The sequence below is a fragment of the Hyperolius riggenbachi genome, chromosome 3, assembly GCF_040937935.1.
Source record: "Hyperolius riggenbachi isolate aHypRig1 chromosome 3, aHypRig1.pri, whole genome shotgun sequence".
In the NCBI taxonomy this organism is placed as follows: Eukaryota; Metazoa; Chordata; class Amphibia; order Anura; family Hyperoliidae; genus Hyperolius; species Hyperolius riggenbachi.
Genome location: NC_090648.1, coordinates 263,853,701 through 263,879,313, shown reverse-complemented (window position 1 = coordinate 263,879,313; position 25,613 = coordinate 263,853,701). Strand labels below are relative to the sequence as shown.

The window sequence follows — 25,613 nt, the reverse complement described above, 5'->3', positions numbered from 1 at the left end:
CACTTTCAGCTCCCCAACTTTAGTGGCAGACTGCATCGACAGGGCCATTTGCATAATCCCACCCCTGCTCAGTGACGCGCTTCCTGCAGAACAGGAAGCATGTCTCTGGTTTTCGGCCTTTTGCACACTACGTGATTCTGATTTTTGATTCCGATTAAAAATGTAGCAGCATGCAGTGCTTTTTTTTTTTATTGGAATTAAAAAATTGGATCGTATAAAAAATAAATAAATAAATAAATAATAAAAAAAAAATTTCAGAATTGCATATGTGCAAGAGGCCTTACAACGATGTTCACATGCACGCCGCACCACAACAATCTAAACAGATAGTTGCGGTGCCACGAATTCCATTGTAATTGCGTGCCAAGTGGTATTACTCGCAAACACACTGCAGAGTCTACGTTGCCTCTGCGTCATCGTAAAGCACTTCCGTTGAACCACGGGTACTGAGGCCAGTCTCACAGGGACTAATGGCCGATGGTGGAGCGGCGAGGGAGAGCGATTCAATTCCCCAGTGCGAATGAAGCCTTAGTCTTTTGGACAAATATAGTGCAAGTACAGACTAAGTGGACACAAACACTGTGTGATCTGTGGCCCCATTGTTAATTCACAAACTTAAACTTTACTTTGTTTCATGTTTATTTTGCATTATAACAATCTAACATGTAGCAATATTCACATAAAAAAATAATTATAAAAAATATGACAGTTAAAAATCAATTATGCTAAAAAAAAAAAAAAAATAATGGAAATAATTTATATCCTATAAGCATCATTTAAATAATCTAAAACAGCAGAAGTACTAGAAAGAATGTTAAACACTCTTTTCTCTTGTTTGGAGGTTATTCTTTCCATCATGTATATAAGATGGTGATGGAAACATGTGAAAGGTGTACCGTGCTCCAGTGCTATGTCAACCCAGTCATGAATACATGCTAGTGGAGTCTCTTCAAAGCCTGCAAACATGGCCGGATTGGCTAGGAGGCCTCTAGCAGCCATAACACCTAAAATACAAAAATGTTACAGTAAATGGTCAATGTGGGAGAAAAAAAATATCCAAAAGAGCATATTTATCACACGTACATATAAAATGCATCGCTATCACAGGGCCTGATGCAGTAAACTACGCTACTGTTGCCGTGCGCAGATAGCGCATGGCAAACCTGCTAATTACACTAAGACTTAAGCCTGGTACACACTTCCATGTAGTATGAAGGCCAACAGATTCTGAACATAATTGGGTAGGTAAGCTCGCTCATACTACATGGCAGTGGTAAAATTGGCCAATCATTGGGTGTACCAGGCTTTTTTTTTTTTTTTGAAAAAACAACAAGTTTATTAAAAAGTAGAAAGATATGTATGAGATATTACAGTTCTGAAGCGTTCAGTACAAAGAAGCACAAAACAACAGTTGCAAGACACCGATATACAGGGAGTGCAGAATTATTAGGCAAATGAGTATTTTGACCACATCATCCTCTTTATGCATGTTGTCTTACTCCAAGCTGTATAGGCTAGAAAGCCTACTACCAATTAAGCATATTAGGTGATGTGCATCTCTGTAATGAGAAGGGGTGTGGTTTAATGACAGCAACAACCTATATCAGGTGTGCATAATTATTAGGCTAGAAAGCCTACTACCAATTAAGCATATTAGGTGATGTGCATCTCTGTAATGAGAAGGGGTGTGGTTTAATGACAGCAACAACCTATATCAGGTGTGCATAATTATTAGGCAACTTCCTTTCCTTTGGCAAAATGGGTCAAAAGAAGGACTTGACAGGCTCAGAAAAGTCAAAAATAGTGAGATATCTTGCAGAGGGATGCAGCACTCTTAAAATTGCAAAGCTTCTGAAGCGTAATCATCGAACAATCAAGCGTTTCATTCAAAATAGTCAACAAGGTCGCAAGAAGGGTGTGGAAAAACCAAGGTGCAAAATAACTGCCCATGAACTGAGAAAAGTCAAGCGTGCAGCTGCCAAGATGCCACTTGCCACCAGTTTGGCCATATTTCAGAGCTGCAACATCACTGGAGTGCCCAAAAGCACCAGGTGTGCAATACTCAGAGACATGGCCAAGGTAAGAAAGGCTGAAAGACGACCACCACTGAACAAGACACACAAGCTGAAACGTCAAGACTGGGCCAAGAAATATCTCAAGACTGATTTTTCTAAGGTTTTATGGACTGATGAAATGAGAGTGAGTCTTGATGGGCCAGATGGATGGGCCCATGGCTGGATTGGTAAAGGGCAGAGAGCTCCAGTCCGACTCAAACGCCAGCAAGGTGGAGGTGAAGTACTGGTTTGGGCTGGTATCATCAAAGATGAGCTTGTGGGGCCTTTTCGGGTTGATGATGGAGTCAAGCTCAACTCCCAGTCCTACTGCCAGTTTCTGGAAGACACCTTCTTCAAGCAGTGGTACAGGAAGAAGTCTGCATCCTTAAAGAAAAACATGATTTTCATGCAGGACAATGCTCCATCACACACGTCCAAGTACTCCACAGCGTGCTGGCAAGAAAGGGTATAAAAGAAGAAAAACTAATGACATGGCCTCCTTGTTCACCTGATCTGAACCCCATTGAGAACCTGTGGTCCATCATAAAATGTGAGATTTACAAGGAGGGAAAACAGTACACCTCTCTGAACAGTGTCTGGGAGGCTGTGGTTGCTGCTGCACGCAATGTTGATGGTGAACAGATCAAAACACTGACAGAATCCATGGATGGCAGGCTTTTGAGTGTCCTTGCAAAGAAAGGTGGCTATATTGGTCACTGATTTGTTTTTGTTTTGTTTTTGAATGTCAGAAATGTATATTTGTGAATGTTGAGATGTTATATTGGTTTCACTGATAAAAATAAATGATTGAAACGGGTATATATTTGTTTTTTGTTAAGTTGCCTAATAATTATGCACAGTAATAGTCACCTGCACACACAGATATCTCCCTAAAATAGCTAAAACTAAAAACTACTTTCAAAGATATTCAGCTTTGATATTAATGAGTTTTTTGGGTTCATTGAGAATATGGTTGTTGCTCAATAATAAAATTATTCCTCAAAAATACAACTTGCCTAATAATTCTGCACTCCCTGTAATGCATATCAAATGTATCATATCATATCATATCATATGTAAAGACATTATCATATGTATCATATGTAAAGACATATCAACCGCCATGAAAAGGACTACTATCACAAAAATCATAAAATTTTAAGTAAACATGAATTACATTTCTCCCAGAGTAACGTGATATAAATTACTTTTCTCATATGTTGATGCGACTAATGCTGGGTACGTTTCCCACTTATCAATCGAGCCGCTGATGGCTCGATTGATAAATTTCCCCAGGTCCGATGACCCGCCGGATCGACTCCCTGCTCGATCCCCGCGGGTGGACAATAGCAGGGAGTCGAGCGGAAGATAAGGAAGCGCCCGCAGGGACGAGCGGGAATCAATCCAGTGGCTAATCGAGCTGCCGGGTCGACCCGTGTATCCCCAGCATTACAGTAGAGGTTGTAGAAATCTTACAGGGCCGACAGGTTTTAGACTAGCCGATCTCCTCATGGGGGGTTCTCAGTCTTGTATTTACTTTCAAAAGTGTGAATAGCAGTTGCTCGATCCAAAGTGTGCAGTGAGCGGGATGGCCAGCTAGCATATTTGTATAAATCCTTTACAGGGAATGTCTTTATAAAGAATAAAGGCCATGCTGAGAATCCCCCAAGAGGAGATGAGCTGGTCCAAAATGTGTAATTTCTGTCAGATTTCTACTACCTACTGTAAAGTGACAGCAACATAGGAGAAAAGTAATTTATAGCTCATTTTACTCTGGAAGAAGAAAACTTCTTATTGCCATGTGTTTACATGTATTTTAAATTTTACACTTTTTTGCAATCGTGATCCTTGAAGCGCTCAAACCCAAATAAATGATACCAGTGTCGAGCATGTATGAAGTTAAACCTGATATGTTTCCTAGATGTGTAACAGGCTTCAAACTTCAGCTCTGAGTGCAATAGCACTTTGCCCTAAATGGTCACTTGACTACTATTCTGGCTACTTTCTTCTGGTCCTGGACCATCAGATCACATAGTGAACATATCAGCAAAATGGCACATACACCACTTTGTGGCTCTTTGAGTGTTAGCGGCAACGTGACATAATGCTCATACCTCTAGAGCCAAAGCATGCAGCAGAACCACATGACCACCAGTTTACAAATACTTGCTCCTCTTCATATTCAGTGATTTAAAAAATGTGGTAAGGAGGAGTAACACGATGTTCAGATTCAGGCTTTAAAGAGACACTGAAGCGAAAAAAAATATATGATATAATGAATTGGTTGTGTACTATGAATAATTACTAGAAGATTAGCAGCAAAGAAAATATTCTTCAATTTTTATTTTCAGGTATATAGTGTTTTTTCTAACATTGCATCATTCTCTAATATGTGCAGATTACACTACACTCAGCATTCAAAATGAGTCTTTCAGAGCAGTCTGTGAAGTAATGACCTCTCCTCTAGCAGAGGAAAAGTAAACAGTTCAATTACAGTTGAGATAATAAAAGTCAGATAACAGCCCTCTCCATGACTTTGAAAGTCGTAGAGATAATGGCTTTTTTTGTATAGATATAACAACTGGAGTTTCTTAACTCTTCCTGTACTGGAAACAATTAGACTGATGTATCTGATCTTAATGTTTTATTTCTTAGCTGTACTACACATAAAAATCATAATATCATAGTTTTTTTTCGCTTCAGTGTCTCTTTAAAGGGAAACTTAGGTGAAAATTAAAGAGAACCCGAGGTGTGTTTAAAGAATGTTATCTGCATACAGAGGCGGGATCTGCCTATACAGCCCAGCCCCTGTTGCTATCCCAAACCCCACTAAGGTCCCCCTGCACTCTGCAATCCCTCATAAATCACAGCCGTGCTGTGAGGCTGTGTTTACATCTGTAGTGTCAGTCTCAGCTGCTCCCCATCCTCCTGCATAGCTCTAGTCCCTGCCCCGGTCCCTTCCCTCCAATCAGCAGGGAGGGAAGGGATGCAGGCAGGGACTGGAGTTCTGCAGGAGGCGGGGAGAGCAGCAGACTGACACTATAGAGATAAACACAGCCAGCTCTGACAAGCTGTTTGTCAGTAGCGTGGCTGTGATTTATGAGGGATTGCAGAGTGCAGGGGGACCTTAGGGGGGTTTGGGATAGCAAGAGAGGCTGGGCTGTATAGGCAGATCCAGCCTCTGTATGCAGATAATATTCTTCAAACCCACCTCGGGTTCTCTTTAAAGAGGAGTTTAACTTAACTGAGGTTTCTTCCAGCCCCCTGCAGTCCATCTGTGCCCTCACAGTCATTCCGCAACCCTCCAGTCAGCTGAAGCGCCCCTCTGAAAGCTTGCCAGTGATGGGCTTCTGCTCCCTGTGGCAGGCCAGGCCGCAGACCTTCTGATCTGCACATGTGCAGTGGCAATTTCCATGGATCACGATCAGGTGGCTTGTGGCTGCGCATACAGCTGACATAAGAGCCATGCACCTGACCAGAGGATCATTGAATGACGTTGAGGAAGCAGAAGGACTGCAGGAAGCTGGGAGAAGCCCCAGGTAAGTTATGCTGGGAATACGCCATGAGTTTTTTGGCAGATAGATGGCTCAATAGATAATTCCTGACAGGTCCGATCTGATTTTGATTGTTTTTCTAATCGATTTTCTCATAGAAGTGTCTGGAAATCTATTGGAAAAACGATTGGAAAATCAATCAGAAAAACGATCGGACAGTAAATCTGCCGAAAAAACTCATTTTTCATTCAATTTTCAGCATAACACTGCTCTTTTTAATTTCAGTTTAGATTTCCTTTAAAGGAAGGCATGGAAAGCATTTAAAACTAAAAAGCAGTTTACGCTGTTCATTATTTTATTTGATAAATTGAAAGTACAATAGTCTTACCATCTGCACCCGTGATTTGATGAATGTTCTTAGCTTCTTTCAAACTCTTAATATCTCCATTGACCACAACTGGTATAGACAAGCTGTCCTTAATAACCTTTACAGCATCATAGTGCACAGGGTGATGCCTTTCCTCAGAAAGTCTCCCATGCACGGCTATCCAGGACACACCTGCAGCTTCTGCCTTCTGACAAAGATCAACTGTTTTGGTGATGTCTGCGTGGATCCTAAAAATCAACACATTGCTATTTAGCGCATGTACAATTGCCATCTCAAACTACTGCCCCCTTTCTCGAAATTTTGTAGTTAGTAGTGAACTACAGGTGTAGAAATATAAAGCAGTTACTATTAGTACTATACATTCAAGTGTGCTTCCAGAAAAGAAAGAAAAAAAAAAAAAAAAAAAAAAGGCATAGCTGTTCATGCCAAGCTCTCTTTTTCAGTTTAGGTAGTCTTTAAGCCATATTTTTAAACAAATATGTAGATAACTGCACAGAATACATGTCAAAATGACCTTACTGCCCAAAAGGCCTGAACGGTTTTAGGAAAACATTGATTTAAGCAATTTCTGTCTGAAATCGCAATTTCGATCCACTATTTCTTAATCAAGCTTTGTTCCTCCTCTGTGCCGGTTTGTTCCTCCTCAGTGCCTCTCTGTCCCTGTCTCTTTGTGCACCCTCTGTGTCTCTCTTGGTGCCCCCTTTTGTCTCTTTGTGTCTCTCTTTGTGCCCCCTTTGTCTGTGTCCCCTTTGTGTCTCTTTGTGTCCCCTCTGGATCTCGCTCTGTGCCCCCTCTGGGTCTCTCTCTGTGCCTTTTGTCTCTCTGGGTCTCTCTCTGTGCCTGCTCTGTCCCCCAAACTGCGGCAGTGCTGGACATACCTTCCAGCACGAGTCCAGCAATGCCCGTCTATCCACTTCGCCTCCTGTAGACTCTAATGTATATACTTCCTATATATAATGTAACATACAGAAACCAGGAAGTATGCAGTACACAAGAGTCGGCAAATGGCGAGAGAGGGTGGATAGCATTGGACTCGTGCTGGAAGGTATGTCCAAAACTGCCAGTACTGTGGGCCGCACATGGCGGGACTTGAGTGGAGTTTGAAGCCGCTTCTTCAAAATTCCCCCATGCAGAAATTACGTCATCGCAGAAATCACCGCTTTGACGATTCTGAAATCGGGATCTTGGTGATCGCAGTTTTGGTTTAAATTCGATTGTTCAGGCCTATTCCCCAACAAGCGATTAACACTAGCGTTTTGCGTTGGTGATTTTACCACAATGAACTTGGTAAGATCAATGAACACAATTTTTTAGCGATCATACTTTTTTTAGTATTGTAATCGCAATCACTCTAAAATTGTCTAAAAATGCTGCATATAGCGCATTAAGTGATCATCATAAATCGCCGGCAATCTAGGCAGTGAGATCAATGCCATACAGTTAATATTGCGCTAGCGCTTTAAAAAGCGCTAACAATCGCCGGCAATTCGCAGCAAACGCCTAAGTGTGAATGGGCCCTTATACATTATTGTCTGTACACTTCGTGGTCCCTTTCCTTTTCTGGTTACGGACTCTATTACTGGCATGGTACTCACTGTCATTACAAGTAAAAATAAGCTCTTTATTGGCTGTAATACAGGGCAACGTTTCAAAGCCTCCTGCTCTTTTCTCAAGTCCAGGTGCTCTCTATGTCACTTTAGCTGTTGTGGTGGTCCTATGTTTTATCTAATAAAGAGCTTATTTTTACACATGGTGTCAACCTTCTACAATGCCTGATAAACTTACTTGAAGATATCTGAGTAGTTTCCAGTCTACATGTTTCAAGGGCCTCTATTTCTGTGACTGGATCCAAGTGTCGAATCACCTGCAGCTGTGGAATTGCCAACATGTGAATCACTCATGCACAAGCACTTGGCATGGGCTGTTCATGAATCTGTGTATAATCAGTTCAAATGCGCTTGTTCACATGTACTGGACACATGCAGTTCAGGAACTTGTCAGCAGGTGCTTCCAGTCAACTGAGATGCAGTCAAACATGGCGGGAGCCACTGGAGCTCAGAAACAACTTGGATATCTCCATGTAAGTTTATAACACATGGCACTTTACATTTTTTCCTCAATTTTAGTTGCCCTTAGAACACTGTGAAAGGGAAGTCCATGCAGCAAAACTACACACGACAACCTGCTATTTTTCATACAAGTTCCAAAGCATTTGTTTGGAAAATAGGTTTCTTTCAAGAAAAAATAAAAATCTACAACTGCTTAAAGAGGTTTCACCAACAAGCTGGAAACAATGAGGCACACTAATCAAGAAAAGCAACCATTTAAAATCCTTGCTTCATTAAGTGAACTCCAATACAGGGAGTGCAGAATTATTAGGCAAATGAGTATTTTGACCACATCATCCTCTTTATGCAGGTTGTCTTACTCCAAGCTGTATAGGCTCGAAAGCCTACTACCAATTAAGCATATTAGGTGATGTGCATCTCTGTAATGAGAAGGAGTGTGGTCTAATGACATCAACACCCTATATCAGGTGTGCATAATTTTTAGGCAACTTCCTTTCCTTTGGCAATATGGGTCAAAAGAAGGACTGGACAGGCTCAGAAAAGTCAAAAATAGTGAGATATCTTGCAGAGGGATGCAGCACTCTTAAAATTGCAAAGCTTCTGAAGCGTGATCATCGAACAATCAAGGGTTTCATTCAAAATAGTCAACAGGGTCACAAGAAGCGTGTGGAAAAACCAAGGCGCAAAATAACTGCCCATGAACTGAGAAAAGTCAAGTGTGCAGCTGCCAAGATGCCACTTGTCACCAGTTTGGCCATATTTCAGAGCTGCAACATCACTGGAGTGCCCAAAAGCACAAGGTGTGCAATACTCAGAGACATGGCCAAGGTAAGAAAGGCTGAAAGACGACCACCACAGAACAAGACACACAAGCTGAAACGTCAAGACTGGGCCAAGAAATATCTCAAGACTGATTTTTCTAAGGTTTTATGGACTGATGAAATGAGAGGGAGTCTTGATGGGCCAGATGGATGGGCCCGTGGCTGGATTGGTAAAGGGCAGAGAGCTCCAGTCCCACTCAGACGCCAGCAACGTGGAGGTGGAGTACTGGTTTGGGCTGGTATCATCAAAGATGAGCTTGTGGGGCCTTTTCGGGTTGAGGATGGAGTCAAGCTCAACTCCCAGTCCTACTGCCAGTTTCTGGAAGACACCTTCTTCAAGCAGTGGTACAGGAAGAAGTCTGTATCCTTAAAGAAAAACATGATTTTCATGCAGGACAATGCTCCATCACACGTGTCCAAATACTCCACAGCGTGGCTGGCAAGAAAGGGTATAAAAGAAGAAAAACTAATAACATGGCCTCCTTGTTCACCTGATCTGAACCCCATTGAGAACCTGTGGTCCATCATAAAATGTGAGATTTACAAGGAGGGAAAACAGTACACCTCTCTGAACAGTGTCTGGGAGGCTGTGGTTGCTGCTGCACGCAATGTTGATGGTGAACAGATCAAAACACTGACAGAATCCATGGATGGCAGGCTTTTGAGTGTCCTTGCAAAGAAAGGTGGCTATATTTGTCACTGATTTGTTTTTGTTTTGTTTTTGAATGTCAGAAATGTATATTTGTGAATGTTGAGATGTTATATTGGTTTCACTGGTAAAAATAAATAATTGAAATGGGTATATATTTGTTTTTTGTTAAGTTGCCTAATAATTATGCACAGTAATAGTCACCTGCACACACAGATATCCCCCTAAAATAGCTCAAACTAAAAACAAACTAAAAACTACTTTCAAAATATTCAGCTTTGATATTAATGAGTTTTTGGGGTTCATTGAGAACATGGTTGTTGTTCAATAATACAATTATTCCTCAAAAATACAACTTGCCTAATAATTCTGCACTCCCTGTATGCTGCCAAGAAGAGCTGCTCTACGTTCGCTGTGACTTTCTATGAATTTGTCTAAATAAAATTTACCACACTGGCCTCAATTCACGGAGCATTATCAAACGTTTATCAAACACTTTATCAAACGTTTGATAATTTACCTCATGGGTAAAATCTCATTTTGAATTCACTAAGGTGTTATATATTTGTTGAACGTTTTATCGGTAAAACATTCGATAAATATATAACACCTTAGTGAATTTAAAATTGAGATTTTACCCATGAGGTAATTATCAAATGTTTGATAAAGTGTTTGATAAACGTTTGATAATGCTCCGTGAATTGAGGCCACTGTGTGCAACAACTCACTTAAAATTACTCTACATTCCCTACACAGCTTGATAATCGCGCAGTTTCTCAGATCTGTTGCATCACTTTCATCTATTGGGATGAGTGTAGCTGCCCTAATGCCTTTTCCATTTCCCTCCAGTGGCAGCTACATCCTTCAGAATACTAGGGGAAAAGTATTTTCAATGAACCTGCATTTCCAGGGCTCAGCTGAGATGTATTATTCTAGCAAACATTGTCAGGGCAAGACAACTGGTGTACAGACAGGACATCTTTCACTGCACGACACATTGAGCTTCTGGCTGCTGAAGATAAATGCAGAACATAAGTGATCCCGTATAACTGCTCAAGAATTATTAGAAAATGTCTGCCATCAGGTGGTAAGTCTGCAACCTCTAGATGGGTCATATTGAATTGCAGTGACACGGATAGTTAGTTAATGGACACCAGGCTTGTAGGCAAAGATATCTAAGGTAAGCAAAGATATAAGTTAATTCTGGAACCACATATCTCTGTGTGTTATCCGTTCCTCTCCTCATTCCCCCAGTCCCTGTGATCACTCCTTGAAAAAATTGACTTTTGGCTAAAGTCAAATTTTCAGACAGGAAGAGGCAGGCTTGCTGTGATGTTTCCTGCTATCACCCTCCCCTTAAAAGGGAGCGAATTGGGAGAGGTAGAGGAGAGATTGGCAATATAATAGGAGGGAACATTGCCACAAGCCTGCATCTTCCTTTCTGAAAATTTGACTTAAGCCAAAACTAAATTTTTCCAATTAGTGAATACAGGGACCAGAGGGAATGAGGAGAGGAACTGACAATGCACACAGGTATGTGGATCCAGCAGGAACATCTCTGTGCTTACCATAGATTTCTTGACACAGGTCAGGTGTCCTTTAATTAGCATTAGTGAAATTGTAGTCTTGTAAATATGTCCACAATGAAACCTTTTTTAAAGTGAATACATGCTTTAGTAAAAACCAGTCTCTAAGGGCTTCATATCCTTGTATCATAAAATGCATGCATTGCACAAAAAACAGCATTGCTTAACATCCCAGTTATCAAACATTACCTTATTTTAATTGATACAGAAAATCTTGGATTCTCCACTCTGTTTCGCACTTGCCTCACCATATCACTGACCAGCTCAGGCTTATTTATTAAGCAAGCTCCATAGCCTTCAGACATCGCCCACCTTGTAAGAAAAATTACAATACATATACATAGGATAACATGCATTGGGGGTTCAGAAGTAAAAAAAAAAACCTTTAAAAAAAATTACAGTATAAAAATTTTCTTAAAAATTATTTTGGTTCTAATAAATTATTAGTGGTCTTCTATTGCATGCATAAGTAATCATTTGTACCATTCTCGATTGGGAAATTTTTGAAAACTAAACATTTGATTTGCGTACCTTTTATTTCAAATATGGATTGTCTTAGCAGGAAAATGGACTAAGTAAACAATTAAATGTTCTCTGTATAGTTTATCCTTAAATATAGCTAAGTGTATATATTAATCAAAGGAGTTTTATTTGGCAAGTCAGTAACCTAGTACGGATATGCAGACAATTGATTTCACTGTAACTTCCATATGATGACCCACTGAAGATGGCTTACTAAGGCCCAGTTTACACTTAATCAGTTAGTACGCATTTTGTTTTCTTCTCCATAGCAATGCATTGTTAAAAATATTTCAGAAAAAAGGCGTTAAAGGGACACTTAAGTCAAACAAAAAAAATTAGTTTTGCTCACCTGGGGCTTCCAATAGCCCCCTGCAGCTGTCCGGTGCCCTCGCCGTCTCCCTCCGATCCTACTGGCCCCGCCGGCAGCCACTTCCTGTTTGGGTGACAGGAGCTGACAGGCTGGGGACGCGAGTGATTCTTCGCGTTCCTGGCCACAATAGCACCATCTATGCTGCTATAGCATATATCATATACCACATAGCAGCATAGAGGGTGCTAATGTGTCTGGGAACGCGAAGAATCACTCGCGTCCCCAGCCTGTCAGCTCCTGTCACCCAAACAGGAAGTGGCTGCCGGCGGGGCCAGGAGGATCGGAGGGAGACGGTGAGGGCACCGAACAGCTGCAGGGGGCTATTGGAAGCCCCAGGTGAGTAAAACTCATTTTTTTTGTTTGACTTAAGTGTCCCTTTAAAGAGAATCTGTATTGTTAAAATCGCTCAAAAGTAAACATACCAGTGCGTTAGGGGACATCTCCTATTACCCTCTGTCACAATTTCGCCGCTCCTCGCCGCATTAAAAGTGGTTAAAAACAGTTTTAAAAAGTTTGTTTGTAAACAAACAAAATGGCCACCAAAACAGGAAGTAGGTTGATGTACAGTATGTCCACACATAGAAAATACATCCATACATAAGCAGGCTGTATACAGCATTCCTTTTGAATCTCAAGAGATCATTTGTGTGTTTCTTTCCCCCTGCATCTGTCATGCACTGAAGTTTCAGGCTGCTCTTTTCTTCTTGCAAACAGCTTTGCCCTTGTTTGTAATTCCTCAGTATGTGAAAGCCCAGCCAGCTCAGAGGATGATTTATCCAGCTTGTAAAAGATAAGAGAGAAGAGAGAAGCTGCTCTAATCCTAAATAACACACAGGCAGTGTGCATAGAGGGGCCAGAAAGGGTGAGTTCATAGCAGAACCACAACACTGAAGAACTTGGCAGCCTTCCAGACACAGGCTGACAAGTCTGACAGGGGAAAGATACATTGATTTATTACAGAGACTGTCATAGTAGAAAGTGCTGCAGTTAGCCAGAACACATTAGAATAGCTTTTGGAACATGTAGGATGATAAAAAACGGGATGCAATTTTTGTTACGGAGTCTCTTTAAGTGTGAAAGGTGCCATAGGGAAACATGGGACTTACTTTGAAAATCAGTTGACCTTTCAGTTATAACTGAGAGCAACTGATTAACCACTTGAGGACCGTGGGCTTTAACCCCCTTAAGGACCAGGCACTTTTTTTCCATTCAGACCACTGCAGCTTTCACGGTTTATTGCTCGCTCATACAACCTACCACCTAAATGAATTTTGGCTCCTTTTCTTGTCACTAATAAAGCTTTCTTTTGGTGCTATTTGATTGCTGCTGTGAGTTTTACTTTTTATTATATTCATCAAAAAAGACATGAATTTTGGCAAAAAAATGATTTTTTTTACTTTCTGTGCTGACATTTTTCAAATAAAGTAAAATTTCTGTATACATGCAGCGCGAAAAATGTGGACAAACATGTTTTTGATAAAAAAAAAAACCCATTCAGTGTATATTTATTGGTTTGGGTAAAAGTTATAGCGTTTACAAACTATGGTGCAAAAAGTGAATTTTCCCATTTTCAAGCATCTATGACTTTTCTGACCATCTGACATGTTTCATGAGGGGCTAGAATTCCAGGATAGTATAAATACCCCCCAAATGACCCCATTTTGGAAAGAAGACATCCTAAAGTATTCACTGAGAGGCATAGTGAGTTCATAGAAGATATTAATTTTTGTCACAAGTAAGCGAAAAATGACACTTTGTGACAAAAAAAAAAAAAAGTTTCCATTTCTTCTAACTTGCGACAAAAAAAAAATGAAATCTGCCACGGACTCACCATGCCCCTCTCTGGATACCTTGAAGTGTCTACTTTCCAAAATGGGGTAATTTGTGGGGTGCGTTTACTGTCCTCGCATTTTGGGGGGTGCTAATTTGTAAGCACCCCTGTAAAGCCTAAAGGAGCTCATTGGACTTTGGGCCCCTTACCGCAGTTAGGCTGCAAAAAAGTGCCACACATGTGGTATTGCCGTACTCAGGAGAAGTAGTATAATGTGTTTTGGGGTGTATTTTTACACATACTGATGCTGAGTGGGAGAAATAAAAATACACCCCAAAACACATTATACTACTTCTCCTGAGTACGGCGATACCACATGTGTGGCACTTTTTTGCACCCTAACTGCGCTAAGGGGCCCAAAGTCCAATGAGTACCTTTAGGATTTCACAGGTCATTTTGAGAAATTTCATTTCAAGACTACTCCTCACGGTTTAGGGCCCCTAAAATGCCAGGACAGTATAGGAACCCCACAAATGACCCCATTTTAGAAAGAAGACACCCCAAGGTATTCCGTTAGTAGTACGGTGAGTTCATAGAAGATTTTATTTTTTGTCACAAGTTAGCGGAAATTGATTTTTATTGGTTATTTTCACAAACTTGTGACAAAAAATAAAATCTTCTATGAACTCACCGCACTACTAACGGAATACCTTGGGGTGTCTTCTTTCTAAAATGGGGTCATTTGTGGGGTCCTATACTGTCCTGGCATTTTAGGGGCCCTAAACCGTGAGGAGTAGTCTTGAAACGAAATTTCTCAAAATCACCTGTGAAATCCTAAAGGTACTCATTGGACTTTGGGCCCCTTAGCGCAGTTAGGGTGCAAAAAAGTGCCACACATGTGGTATCGCCGTACTCGGGAGAAGTAGTACAATGTGTTTTGGGGTGTATTTTTACACATACCCATGCTGGGTGGGAGAAATAACTCTGTAAATGGACAATTGTGTGTAAAAAAATCAAAAGATTGTCATTTACAGAGGTATTTCTCCCACCCAGCATGGGTATGTGTAAAAATACACCCCAAAACACATTATACTACTTCTCCCGAGTACGGCGATACCACATGTGTGGCACTTTTTTGCAGCCTAACTGCGCTAAGGGGCCCAAAGCCCAATGAGTACCTTTAGGATTTCACAGGTCATTTTGCGACATTTGGTTTCAAGACTACTCCTCACGGTTTAGGGCCCCTAAAATGCCAGGGCAGTATAGGAACTCCACAAATGACCCCATTCTAGAAAGAAGACACCCAAAGGTATTCCGTTAGGAGTATGGTGAGTTCATAGAAGATTTTATTTTTTTGTCACAAGTTAGCGGAAATTGATTTTAATTGTTTTTTTTCACAAAGTGTCATTTTCCGCTAACTTGTGACAAAAAATAAAATCGTCTATGAACTCACCATACTCCTAACGGAATACCTTTGGGTGTCTTCTTTCTAGAATGGGGTCATTTGTGGGAATCCCATACTGCCCTGGCATTTTAGGGGCCCTAAACCGTGAGGAGTAGTCTAGAAAACAAATGCCTCAAAATGACCTGTAAATAGGACGTTGGGCCCCTTAGCGCACCTAGGCTGCAAAAAAGTGTCACATGTGGTATCGCCGTACTCAGGAGAAGTAGTATAATGTGTTTTGGGGTGTATTTTTACACATACCCATGCTGGGTGGGAGAAATATCTCTGTAAACGACAATTGTTTGATTTTTTTTTACACACAATTGTCCATTTACAGAGAGATTTCTCCCACCCAGCATGGGTATGTGTAAAAATACACCCCAAAACACATTATACTACTTCTCCCGAGTACGGCGATACCACATGTGACACTTTTTTGCAGCCTAGGTGCGCTAAGGGGCCCAACGTCCTATTCACAGGTCATTTTGAGGCATTTGTTTTCTAGACTACTCCTCACGGTTTAGGGCCCCTAAAATGCCAGGGCAGTATAGGAACCCCACAAGTGACCCCATTTTAGAAAGAAGACACCCCAAGGTATTCCGTTAGGTGTATGGCGAGTTCATAGAAGATTTTATTTTTTGTCACAAGTTAGTGAAAAATGACACTTTGTGAAAAAAAAAAACAATAAAAATCAATTTCCGCTAACTTTTGACAAAAAATAAAATCTTCTATGAACTTGTCATACACCTAACAGAATACATTGGGGTGTCTTTTTTCTAAAATGGGGTCACTTGTGGGGTTCCTATACCGCCCTGGCATTTTACGGGCCCAAAACCGTGAGTAGTCTGGAAACCAAATGTCTCAAAATGACTGTTCAGGGGTATTGGCATCTGCAAATTTTGATGACAGGTGGTGTATGAGGGGGCGAATTTTGTGGAACCGGTCATAAGCAGGGTGGCCTTTTAGATGACAGGTTGTATTGGGCCTGATCTGATGGATAGGAGTGCTAGGGGGGGTGACAGGAGGTGATTGATGGGTGTCTCAGGGGGTGGTTAGAGGGGAAAATAGATGCAATCAATGCACTGGGGAGGTGATCGGAAGGGGGTCTGAGGGGGATCTGAGGGTTTGGCCGAGTGATCAGGAGCCCACACGGGGCAAATTAGGGCCTGATCTGATGGGTAGGTGTGCTAGGGGGTGACAGGAGGTGATTGATGGGTGTCTCAAGGTGTGATTAGAGGGGGGAATAGATGGAAAGCAATGCACTGGCGAGGTGATCAGGGCTGGGTTCTGAGGGTGTGGGCGGGTGATTGAGTGCCCTAGGGGCAGATAGGGGTCTAATCTGATTAATAGCAGTGACAGGGGGTGATTGATGGGTAATTAGTGGGTGATTGGAGGAGAGAACAGATGTAAACAATGCACTTGGGAGGTGATCTGACGTCGGATCTGCGGGCGATCTATTGGTGTGGGTGGGTGATCAGATTGCCCGCAAGGGGCAGGTTAGGGGCTGATTGATGGGTGGCAGTGCCAGGGGGTGATTGATGGGTGGTAGTGACAGGGGGTGATTGATGGGTGATTGACAGGTGATCAGTGGGTTATTACAGGGAAGAACAGATGTAACTAATGCACTGGCGAATTTATAAGGGGGGGGGGGTCTGAGGGCAATCTGAGCGTGTAGGCGGGTGATTGGGTGCCCGCAAGGGGCAGATAAGGGTCTGATCTGATGGGTAACAGTGACAGGTGGTGATAGGGGGTGATTGATGGGTAATTAGTGGGTGTTTAGGGTAGAGAACAGATGTAAACACTGTACTTGGGAGGTGAACTGACGTCGAATCTGCGGGCGATCTATTGGTGTGGGTGGGTGATCAGATTGCCCGCAAGGGGCAGGTTAGGGGCGGATTGATGGGTGGCAGTGCCAGGGGGTGATTGATGGGTGGCAGTGCCAGGGGGTGATTGATGGGTGATTGACAGGTGATTGACAGGTGATCAGTGGGTTATTACAGGAAAGAACAGATGTAACTAATGCACTGGCGAATTGATAAGGGGGGGTCTGAGGGCAATCTGAGCGTGTAGGCGGGTGATTGGGTGCCCGCAAGGGGCAGATTAGGGTCTGATCTGATGGGTAACAGTGAGGGGTGCTGTGGGCGATCTGGGGCAGGGGGGGGGGAGAAATCAGTGTGCTTGGGTGCGACATAGGGTGGCTGCAGCCTGCCCTGGTGGTCCATCTGACATTGGGACCACCAGGGCAGGAGGCAGCCTGTATAATACACTTTGTAAACATTACAAAGTGTATTATACACTTTGTATGCGGCGATCGCGGGGTTAACATCCCGCTGGCGCTTCCGTATGGCCGGCGGGATGTTGCGGCGGGTGAGCGGAGACAGGCGCCGGCGGAGGATCGCGTCACGGAACACGCGATCGCTCCGCCCATGCCCCTAAAAGGACCGCCGCCTCTGTGGGTGAGCTGGTCCTTGCGGGCTCCACTTCCTGGCCGCCCCTGTGCGTTAGGCGGTCGGGAAGTGGTTAAAGGGAACCTAAACTGAGAGGGATATGGATGTTTCCTTTTAAACAATACCAGTTGCTTGTTAGTCCTGCTGATCTCTTTGGCTACAGGAGTGGCTGAATGACACACCTGAAACAAGCATGCAGCTAATCCAGTCTGACTTCAGTCAGAGCACCTGATCTGCATGCTTGTTCAGGGGCTGTGGCTGAAAGTACTAAAGACACAGCATCAGCAGGAGAGTCAGGCAACTGGTATTATTTTAAAAGGTAAATTCCATATCCTTATTTAACTAGTAGACCTAAGTACGTTAAAAAACGGGCTCTAGGTCTGTCACCCCCGCCGCCCACACGGCCCCATCGACCTCTTCCTCCTTCCCCGCGTCATCCTCCCAGCTCTGTGCTGTGTCCGTCCCTGTTGCACAGCGCAGAGTGAGCCGGCTGAACTGCGCGCACATGCGCAGTTGGTTTTCAACAGGACACAGGGCAAATGATGGTGCAGGGACACTTGAACATTATTATATAGGATTCTACACAATACTAGTCGCCTGGCTATCCTGCTGATCTTCTGCCTTTAATACTTTTAGCCATAGGCCCTGAACAAGCATGCAGCAGATCAGATGTTTCTGACATTATTGTCGGATCTAATAAGATTCGCTGCATGCTTGTTTCTGGTGTGATTCAGACACTACTGCAGTCAAATAGATTAGCAGGGCTGCCAGGAAACTGGTATTGTTTAAAAGGAAATAAATATGGCAGCCTGCATACACCTCTCACTACAGTTGTCCTTTAAGGTAATTTTCAGGTTCAAGTGAAGCTTTGTTTTATATCAAACATGCATCTACAGAGATTTACTAAAATTGGTTGTTCACCAACTCCCACATTACATACATCACAATGTACATTGGCCAAAAAGAAAACATTGTTGAAGCATACCTACCTGAGATGAGGGACAGAAGTTTAGCTCAGTGAGTCTATTAGATCCCTCGCTGGGGTTCCAATCCACTCTAGTGTGCCTCTGCCCCTCCAAATGATCCTCAAGTTGCGCATACATGGCCATGGCTACGCCTTCTCGATCGCGCTCCTGTGGCCAGGAGTGTTCTATGCTTGCGCAGTTTAAGTCCTTATGAAATGCACATGCACAGAACCACATCCATGGGAGTACGATCGAGAAGCTTTCAGGATCTTTCGGAGGGCAGCATCAACCTGGAGAGAACCACAGTGACGCCTGGCTCTTCTACTGACCACATATGCTATTGCTCCGTTGTTATTGCCTGATGAAGCGGGATCAAACCTGCGACACGCGTTGCATATTTGGAGTTCATAAATAAAATATATTGACTGTCTTTACTACAGTCGTTGTATGTCTACTTGGAGGAGGTAAGTCCACCACTACCTCCTCTATTTACCAAAAATTTGGTTTTCAAGCTCCTTTAGCTTCCTTTTATCCTCTTGGCGCCTCTGTTCTCCTTCATAAGTCAAATGTTCTTAAAGGGAACCTAAACTGAGAGGGATATGGATGTTTCTTTTTTTAAAGGGTCACTTAAAGAGAACCCGAGGTGGGTTTGAAGAATATTATCTGCATACAGAGGCTGGATCTGCCTATACAGCCCAGCCTCTGTTGCTATCCCAAACCCCACTAAGGTCCCCCCTGCACTTTGCAATCCCTCATAAATCACAGCTACGCTGCTGACAAACAGCTTGTCAGAGCTGGCTGTGTTTATCTCTATAGTCTGCTGCTCTCCCCGCCTCCTGCAGAACTCCAGTCCCCGCCTGCATCCCTTCCCTCCCTGCTGATTGGAGGGAAGGGACGGGGGCAGGGACCGGAGCTATGCAGGAGGCGGGGGAGCAGCTGAGACTGACACTACAGATGTAAACACAGCCTCACAGCACGGCTGTGATTTATGAGGGATTGCAGAGTGCAGGGGGACCTTAGTGGGGTTTGGGATAGCAACAGAGGCTGGGCTGTATAGGCAGATCCAGCCTCTGTATGCAGATAACATTCTTTAAACACACCTCGGGTTCTCTTTAAGCCAACTGAAAAAAATGAGTTTTACTCACCTGGGGCTTCTACCAGCCCCCTGCAGCTGTCCGGTGTCAATGTAGACTCACTGCGATGCTCCTGGCCCCGCCGGCAGCCACTTCCACATAGTAGCATAGAGGGTGCTTTTACGGCCAGGAACGCGAAGAATCAATCGTGTTCCCGGCCTTTCGGCTCCTGTTGCCGAAACCGGAAGTGGCTGCCGGCGGGGCCAGGAGCATCGGAGCAAGTCTTCGTGGGCACCGGACAGCTGCAGGGGGCTGGTAGAAGCCCCAGGTGAGTAAAACTCATTTTTTTTCAGTTGGCTTAAGTGTCCCTTTAAACAATATCAGTTGCCCGGCAGTCCGGCTGGTCTCTTGCAGCTGCAGTAGAGGCTGAATCACAGACCTGAAACAAGCATGCAGCTAATCCAGTCTGACTTCAAACAGAGCACCTGATCTGCATGCTTGTTCAGGGCTGTGGCTGAAAGTATTAGAGACACAGGATCAGCAGGAGAGTCAGACAGCTGGTATTATTTTAAAAGGAAAAATCCATATCCTTCTCAGTTTAGGTTCCCTTTAAGTTCCATGGGGTAATCTCACATTCATAACATGAAAGCCCCCTTTAGTTCCCAAAAAATGATTTTATTAGAAGCTTAAAGAAACAAGGTAACAACAATTCTGGTTCTACATATAAACAGAGCCACATAAGGTTACATTTTAAACAGAATGAACATTCATGCACATATGCAGGTTCAATGATCTAAAACTTGCTATAGGATGGTCAAGCTTACCTCTGAGGACAGCCACAATTCAGGTCAATGCCTCCAGCAAAAGGACAAACAAGAAGAGCTGCATCAGCTAAAACCTTTGCTTCTTTGGCAGCAAACTGCACAACAAGTGGTTGATCTCCTAGATTAAGTTAAAAAGTGCCTGTATTACAAAGTGCTATTTGGGAAACTAAATCAAACAGATTTAAATAAATTATATTAGCACCATTTGCAAAAGTCTGTACACAAAGAAAAATAGAACTTCTTAGTTCATCTTCATAGTTCAATCATAGCTTGTCTGGCATCAGTTCATTCAAAATCATGTGCTACTAAATTCTTGCAACTGTTATTTTGGTGAGGCTTTCTGAAAGTTTAATAAAGGAGCAGTTATGTGATTGCAATTACATGCATAAAATGTTTGTTTTCTTAAACAAATCCAGAAGTACTTAAAATTATTGAAAATATTTGTCACTTGCACAACGGTTGGTTCTTCATGCCAGCTCTGTCTGTTCGTAGTGAATTGAAAGGGTATAGCTGCTCATTTCCCTATTTAGGAATTCTTTTTATCTTGTGTGCCACTTGGTATAAGAAGAAACAACGGAAATCTCTCCATTTGGGGACCAAAAAGTGCTATGCCAATGAAAATGTATGGAGATGAACCCATTGGAGCGGCTGCTATTAGGCTAAATGACAATCGCGGGTCCTGCAGCATTTTTGGAGCACTTGCAATTCAATTTTAAGTATAGCAACACTGCAAAATCGCTTTTAAATCTTTGTACAAAGCAATTTTGCAGATTACAACCCAGAAACAATAGCAACCAGTGCTGTGTGACAACACATGTAGAAAGTAACCGGTGACCCAGGTTTAAACACATGCGGAGGTTGGTGGAACGGGACTTTAGCAGCGGGATGCCACAGCCTTTGCTTCCTTACCAGTGCACAGGTGGACATAGAGAATCTAATATATATACAGCCCGCTTGGTATTGGATACGTAAGTGCAATATTTGAGCGGCGTGAGCCTCGCTTTTATGACACCGTATGCCAGTGGTCACCCAAACTTTTTCGGTCAAGGGCTGGGTCAACATACTTCAGACTGTTGGGGTGCAAGAACATACGTAAAATGATGTTGAAAGACATTACATTGAATCTAGGTATTGATTCCCCCCCAATGATGCTCGGAAGTGAACTCCCAGCAGCAGCCATTCAGTCATGCGGCGCCCGAAGAACGTCTTTGTGCACCAGACAGTGAAGCATAACCAAATGACAACCTGCTGTCCAGTTGGACAGCAATGTCACCTGATGCAGATTAGGATTGGAAGTCAGTGAATTACTGCATGCTGGTTTCTACAGTATGTGGATGGGTGGTGCCAGCACTGCTATTCCATATGCAAGCCACGGATATTTACAGGTGCAGTGGACCACATATCTAAGTTATACATTTTGTGTTTGGGGGCCAGTGAATAAGCCTCGGGGGGCCGCATTCGGCCCAAGGACCGTAGTTTGAGGACCACTGCCCTACGCTATGGTTCATTATTGTTTTTATCTTTGAGCTGGATTAAAGCCTATGAAGTTTGTGAAATCGCATCAGTGTGGTCAGTCATCTGCCTTTGAGGATTATAACCAGATACAACGATAGATCCACCTGGTCTTTGAAGTAGTGTCAATCCGATGAGCCCCAACAATGTCAGTGGTGGATACTGAGCCTTACAGGAGTGTGTATGTGTGTGGTGCATGGCTTGATCACATTCACTGGGTGTTTTATGGAAGATCACTATTTTCAGCTACAGTATTACACTACATTAGATTTACTTTTCTAAGATCTGCCTGTGTGGAGAGAGCAACCCATTTATATTTTTCTATTACATCTACCTGTGGAATTGTTGGTTGCAAACCCACTATTGTCTGTTGTACTGAGTAGGCTGGCACAGTTTTACTTTTACCCCATAATTTTACCTTTATTTGTGGTAAATTCACTGTCTCTTGCCTTGGCAGACTTTACAAAGTCAGCAGCAACTATCATTGGTGTATAACACAAATCACAACCGTACTTTCTCACCAGGGTCCTGAAAGCCAATCTGCAGAAGAAAAGGGAAAAAAAAAACACATTGAACATTTACGTATAAGGGAAATGGGGAAAGAGATAGGTTCTATTTTCACATTATCCTGTATTAGTAAGGCCATTTTAAATTTAAGATTGTTTACTAATCCAGGTTACTTCTTTAGTTAACTAAACTGAACTGGAAAAGTTTCTTTGATTATTAACAAACTTCTTCTAGAATTCAATAAGAAAAAGAACCAGCAAAAATGAATTTGTTTTCATGCAGATATACCAATGATGGGACAATGAACAACATTCACAGATATATTGCTAAAAGTTCCTTACCATCCATCTCCTAAATGACAGAAAGATGGCATATTTCAGTGACTAGACTTTGATCTAACAGAGAGAGAGAGCTAACCCAATGCAGTTATATAGTAATGGTACATTCAAAACAACACTTTAAAAATGAGGTGACAGATGCATAACGTTATGTATGCAGTGCGTTACCGCATAAAGCAAGAGGTAACAGTGGCAGTGAAGCATATTTCTCTGCACTATATGCTTCACTGTATGCACAGCGAAGTGGAGAGGATATGCAACTGGTGCAGAGACAACAACCTAGTTCTCAACACAGCAAAGACTGTTGAACTAGTCGTAGACTTCAGGAGGAACGCTCCCCCTCTCCCACCTGTCCTCATTGGAGGAACAGAAGTCTCTAAGGTGTCATCTGTTTGGTTCCTCGGCACGACTCTCACCGACAACCTGAATTGGGGGCAAAACACCACCAAAATTCAGAAGAAATCCCAGCAGAGGTTGTTCTTCCAGTGCCAACTGAAGAGATTTGGCATGCCCAGGGAGCTGCTGTCCAGCTTCTATACTGCCACCATAGAATCCATCCTCTGCTCCTCAGGCATTGTTTGGTATGCTGGCGCAATGGCCAGCGACAAACACAAACTGCAGAGAGTCATAACGGACGCAGAGAAGATCATTGGATCTCCTCTTCCACCTCTTGATCTCCTCCACTCCGCTAGGATGAGGAAGAGGGCCACCATGATCTCCCGTGACCCCTCTCACTCAGGCAGCCACTACTTCAAGCTCCTCCCGTTGGGCCGTCGCTACAGGACTATACCATCCAAAACCACCAGGCGGAAGAACACCTTCTTCCCCCAAGCTGTTCGGTCACTGAACTCCAACCTCCCCCTGCCTGGCCTGCATTTCTAACTGCTGGGTCGGTCAGCCTGTCCCTGCTGCTGCCTGCCTTGGGCCTTGGTTCTTATCCGAAAATGGACTGTAATGATCGCTGCTGCAGCAGGCATTGCTGGAAGTAGTAGTGCTGCAGCTCAGGTAGTTCTGATCTCTTTTCATGCAAGCTGCATAGCTTTGTCTGCCTTTCCCTGCTGTCAGCTTGTGACTGATTATCATTCACCTGTGTGGGAATCTGCATGTCTGCTCCCATTGGATGACCTCAGTATAAAGATCTGCTTCCTGCAGAACTCCTCGGGTTTTCATAGCTTCAGTTTAAGCCTGTCTTGCTGTCGCTTCAGCCCCCGATCGTGTTTCTTGTTCTAAAAGATACTTTGCTGGTTTTGCATCATATATTGGTTCATTGCCCATATATATGCATACCAGCACGTTTATTATTTTCCTTGTATTCGTGTTACGTTGATACATCAGTGTCGCTGATGTATACGTACACGAACTGTTTATATCCTGTGTGCAGTTAGTCAGCTTTCCAGCACGTTTTGGTAGTTTGCGCGTATCGTGAGCACCCGTGCTGAGCTAGTATCCTGCTCCTGGTCCTGTTCGTGGATTGCGTTCATCTCTGCGAGGAGATAACGAATCCTTCTGAATCCTGTCCTGTTACCGTTTGTGGATTGCGTTCATCTCTGCGAAGAGATAACGAATCCTTCTGAATCCTGTTCTGTTACCGTTTGTGGATTGCGTTCATCTCTGCGAAGAGATAGCGAATCCTTCTGAGTCCTGTTCCCTGTATTACTCCAGTCCTAGTCAGCGTTCCTGCTTATGTCATATATCGGTTCATTGCCGATATATACATATGTTAGTCAGACGTTACAAATAGTTTCATTGATAGCTGTAATTGTAATACGCTAGGAAAACATACTTATTGTATATTTATCTGTGTTACGTTCATCTATCTTGATCCTGCTATTTCCTGACTATCCTGTCCTGTCTTTGTGAGGCACGCCATCGCCGCAACGCATTGGCTGCCTCATTCCAGTCTGTCTTGTTGTGGACGCTTGCTGTCACTAAGTAGCGGCTAGCTAACAAGCGTTCATTCTGTCTACCTGTCCTGATCTCCTCAGTTCTGGTTTATGCACTCAGCGCTACTTTGCGCTGAGACGTTATAGCGAAAGCATTGTTTGTGGCTGTCGGATCTGCACCGGCTCTGTGCGCCACAATCTCTTTTTGGAGTCAGTCCTCCCCTCCACTATACTAGGGATAGCCTGTTTCCTGGTGCTAGTGTGTGTACCTCCTCCACGTCAGCTCATGCGTTGCATGCTGACTGTGGAGAATACACCACCAAGCCTTACATGGACTTGGGGCCTTTACCAGCATCTCTAATCTTTATTATTACCAGACTGTATTTGCACAGCAGTGCAATGGCCGATACGATCTGTCTACTGTATTTGTATGTGTTGTGCGAATGTCTTATACTCTGCCTATGCCATGTGAACCACAAAATAATTCCGATTACAGCTCTTGCTGTACTTGGCGAAATAAAACTGATTCTGATGCGTTGCTCCTCATGCTTAATGTGCGATGCAACTTTTCTGCTCTGTTATGTCCCTCTTTTTAAATGGAGAGTAACGCAGCTCCCCACTGTGAACTTAGCTTTAGAAATGTTGTCAGCTAGAAGAGACCGACCAAGGTCTATAATCTCTGTCCATTTCAACAACTTTCCTAATAGAGGATGAGTAGAAGTCAGATATTTAAAAAAATAATTCCTGAGAACTGTCTTGAAACAAAGTATAGTAGATCAAAATGGAAGTCCGCACCACCTCTTTAGGATAAATCTTTGTTTTATTAGTATCAAAAGCACATTAAAAAGAACCAGTAGGCAAGACAGTCCGCTGTTTCGGGCTCCTGCCCTTCTTCA

General features: G+C 43.1%; 1 protein-coding gene across 1 annotated transcript in view; it reads right to left on the bottom strand.

The window, feature by feature from the left end:
* Window positions 1-684: 684 nt before the first annotated feature.
* Window positions 685-25,613, bottom strand: part of DUS4L (dihydrouridine synthase 4 like) — a 32,235-nt gene continuing 7,306 nt past the window's right edge. The window contains exons 3-7 of the mRNA XM_068276284.1: window positions 22,408-22,529; window positions 20,478-20,595; window positions 11,251-11,373; window positions 5,937-6,163; window positions 685-1,004 (exon numbers count right to left, since the gene is read on the bottom strand). Coding sequence (XP_068132385.1) covers window positions 757-1,004; window positions 5,937-6,163; window positions 11,251-11,373; window positions 20,478-20,595; window positions 22,408-22,529 — 838 coding nt within the window. The 3' untranslated portion in view covers window positions 685-756. The remainder of the gene's footprint in view (window positions 1,005-5,936; window positions 6,164-11,250; window positions 11,374-20,477; window positions 20,596-22,407; window positions 22,530-25,613) is intronic.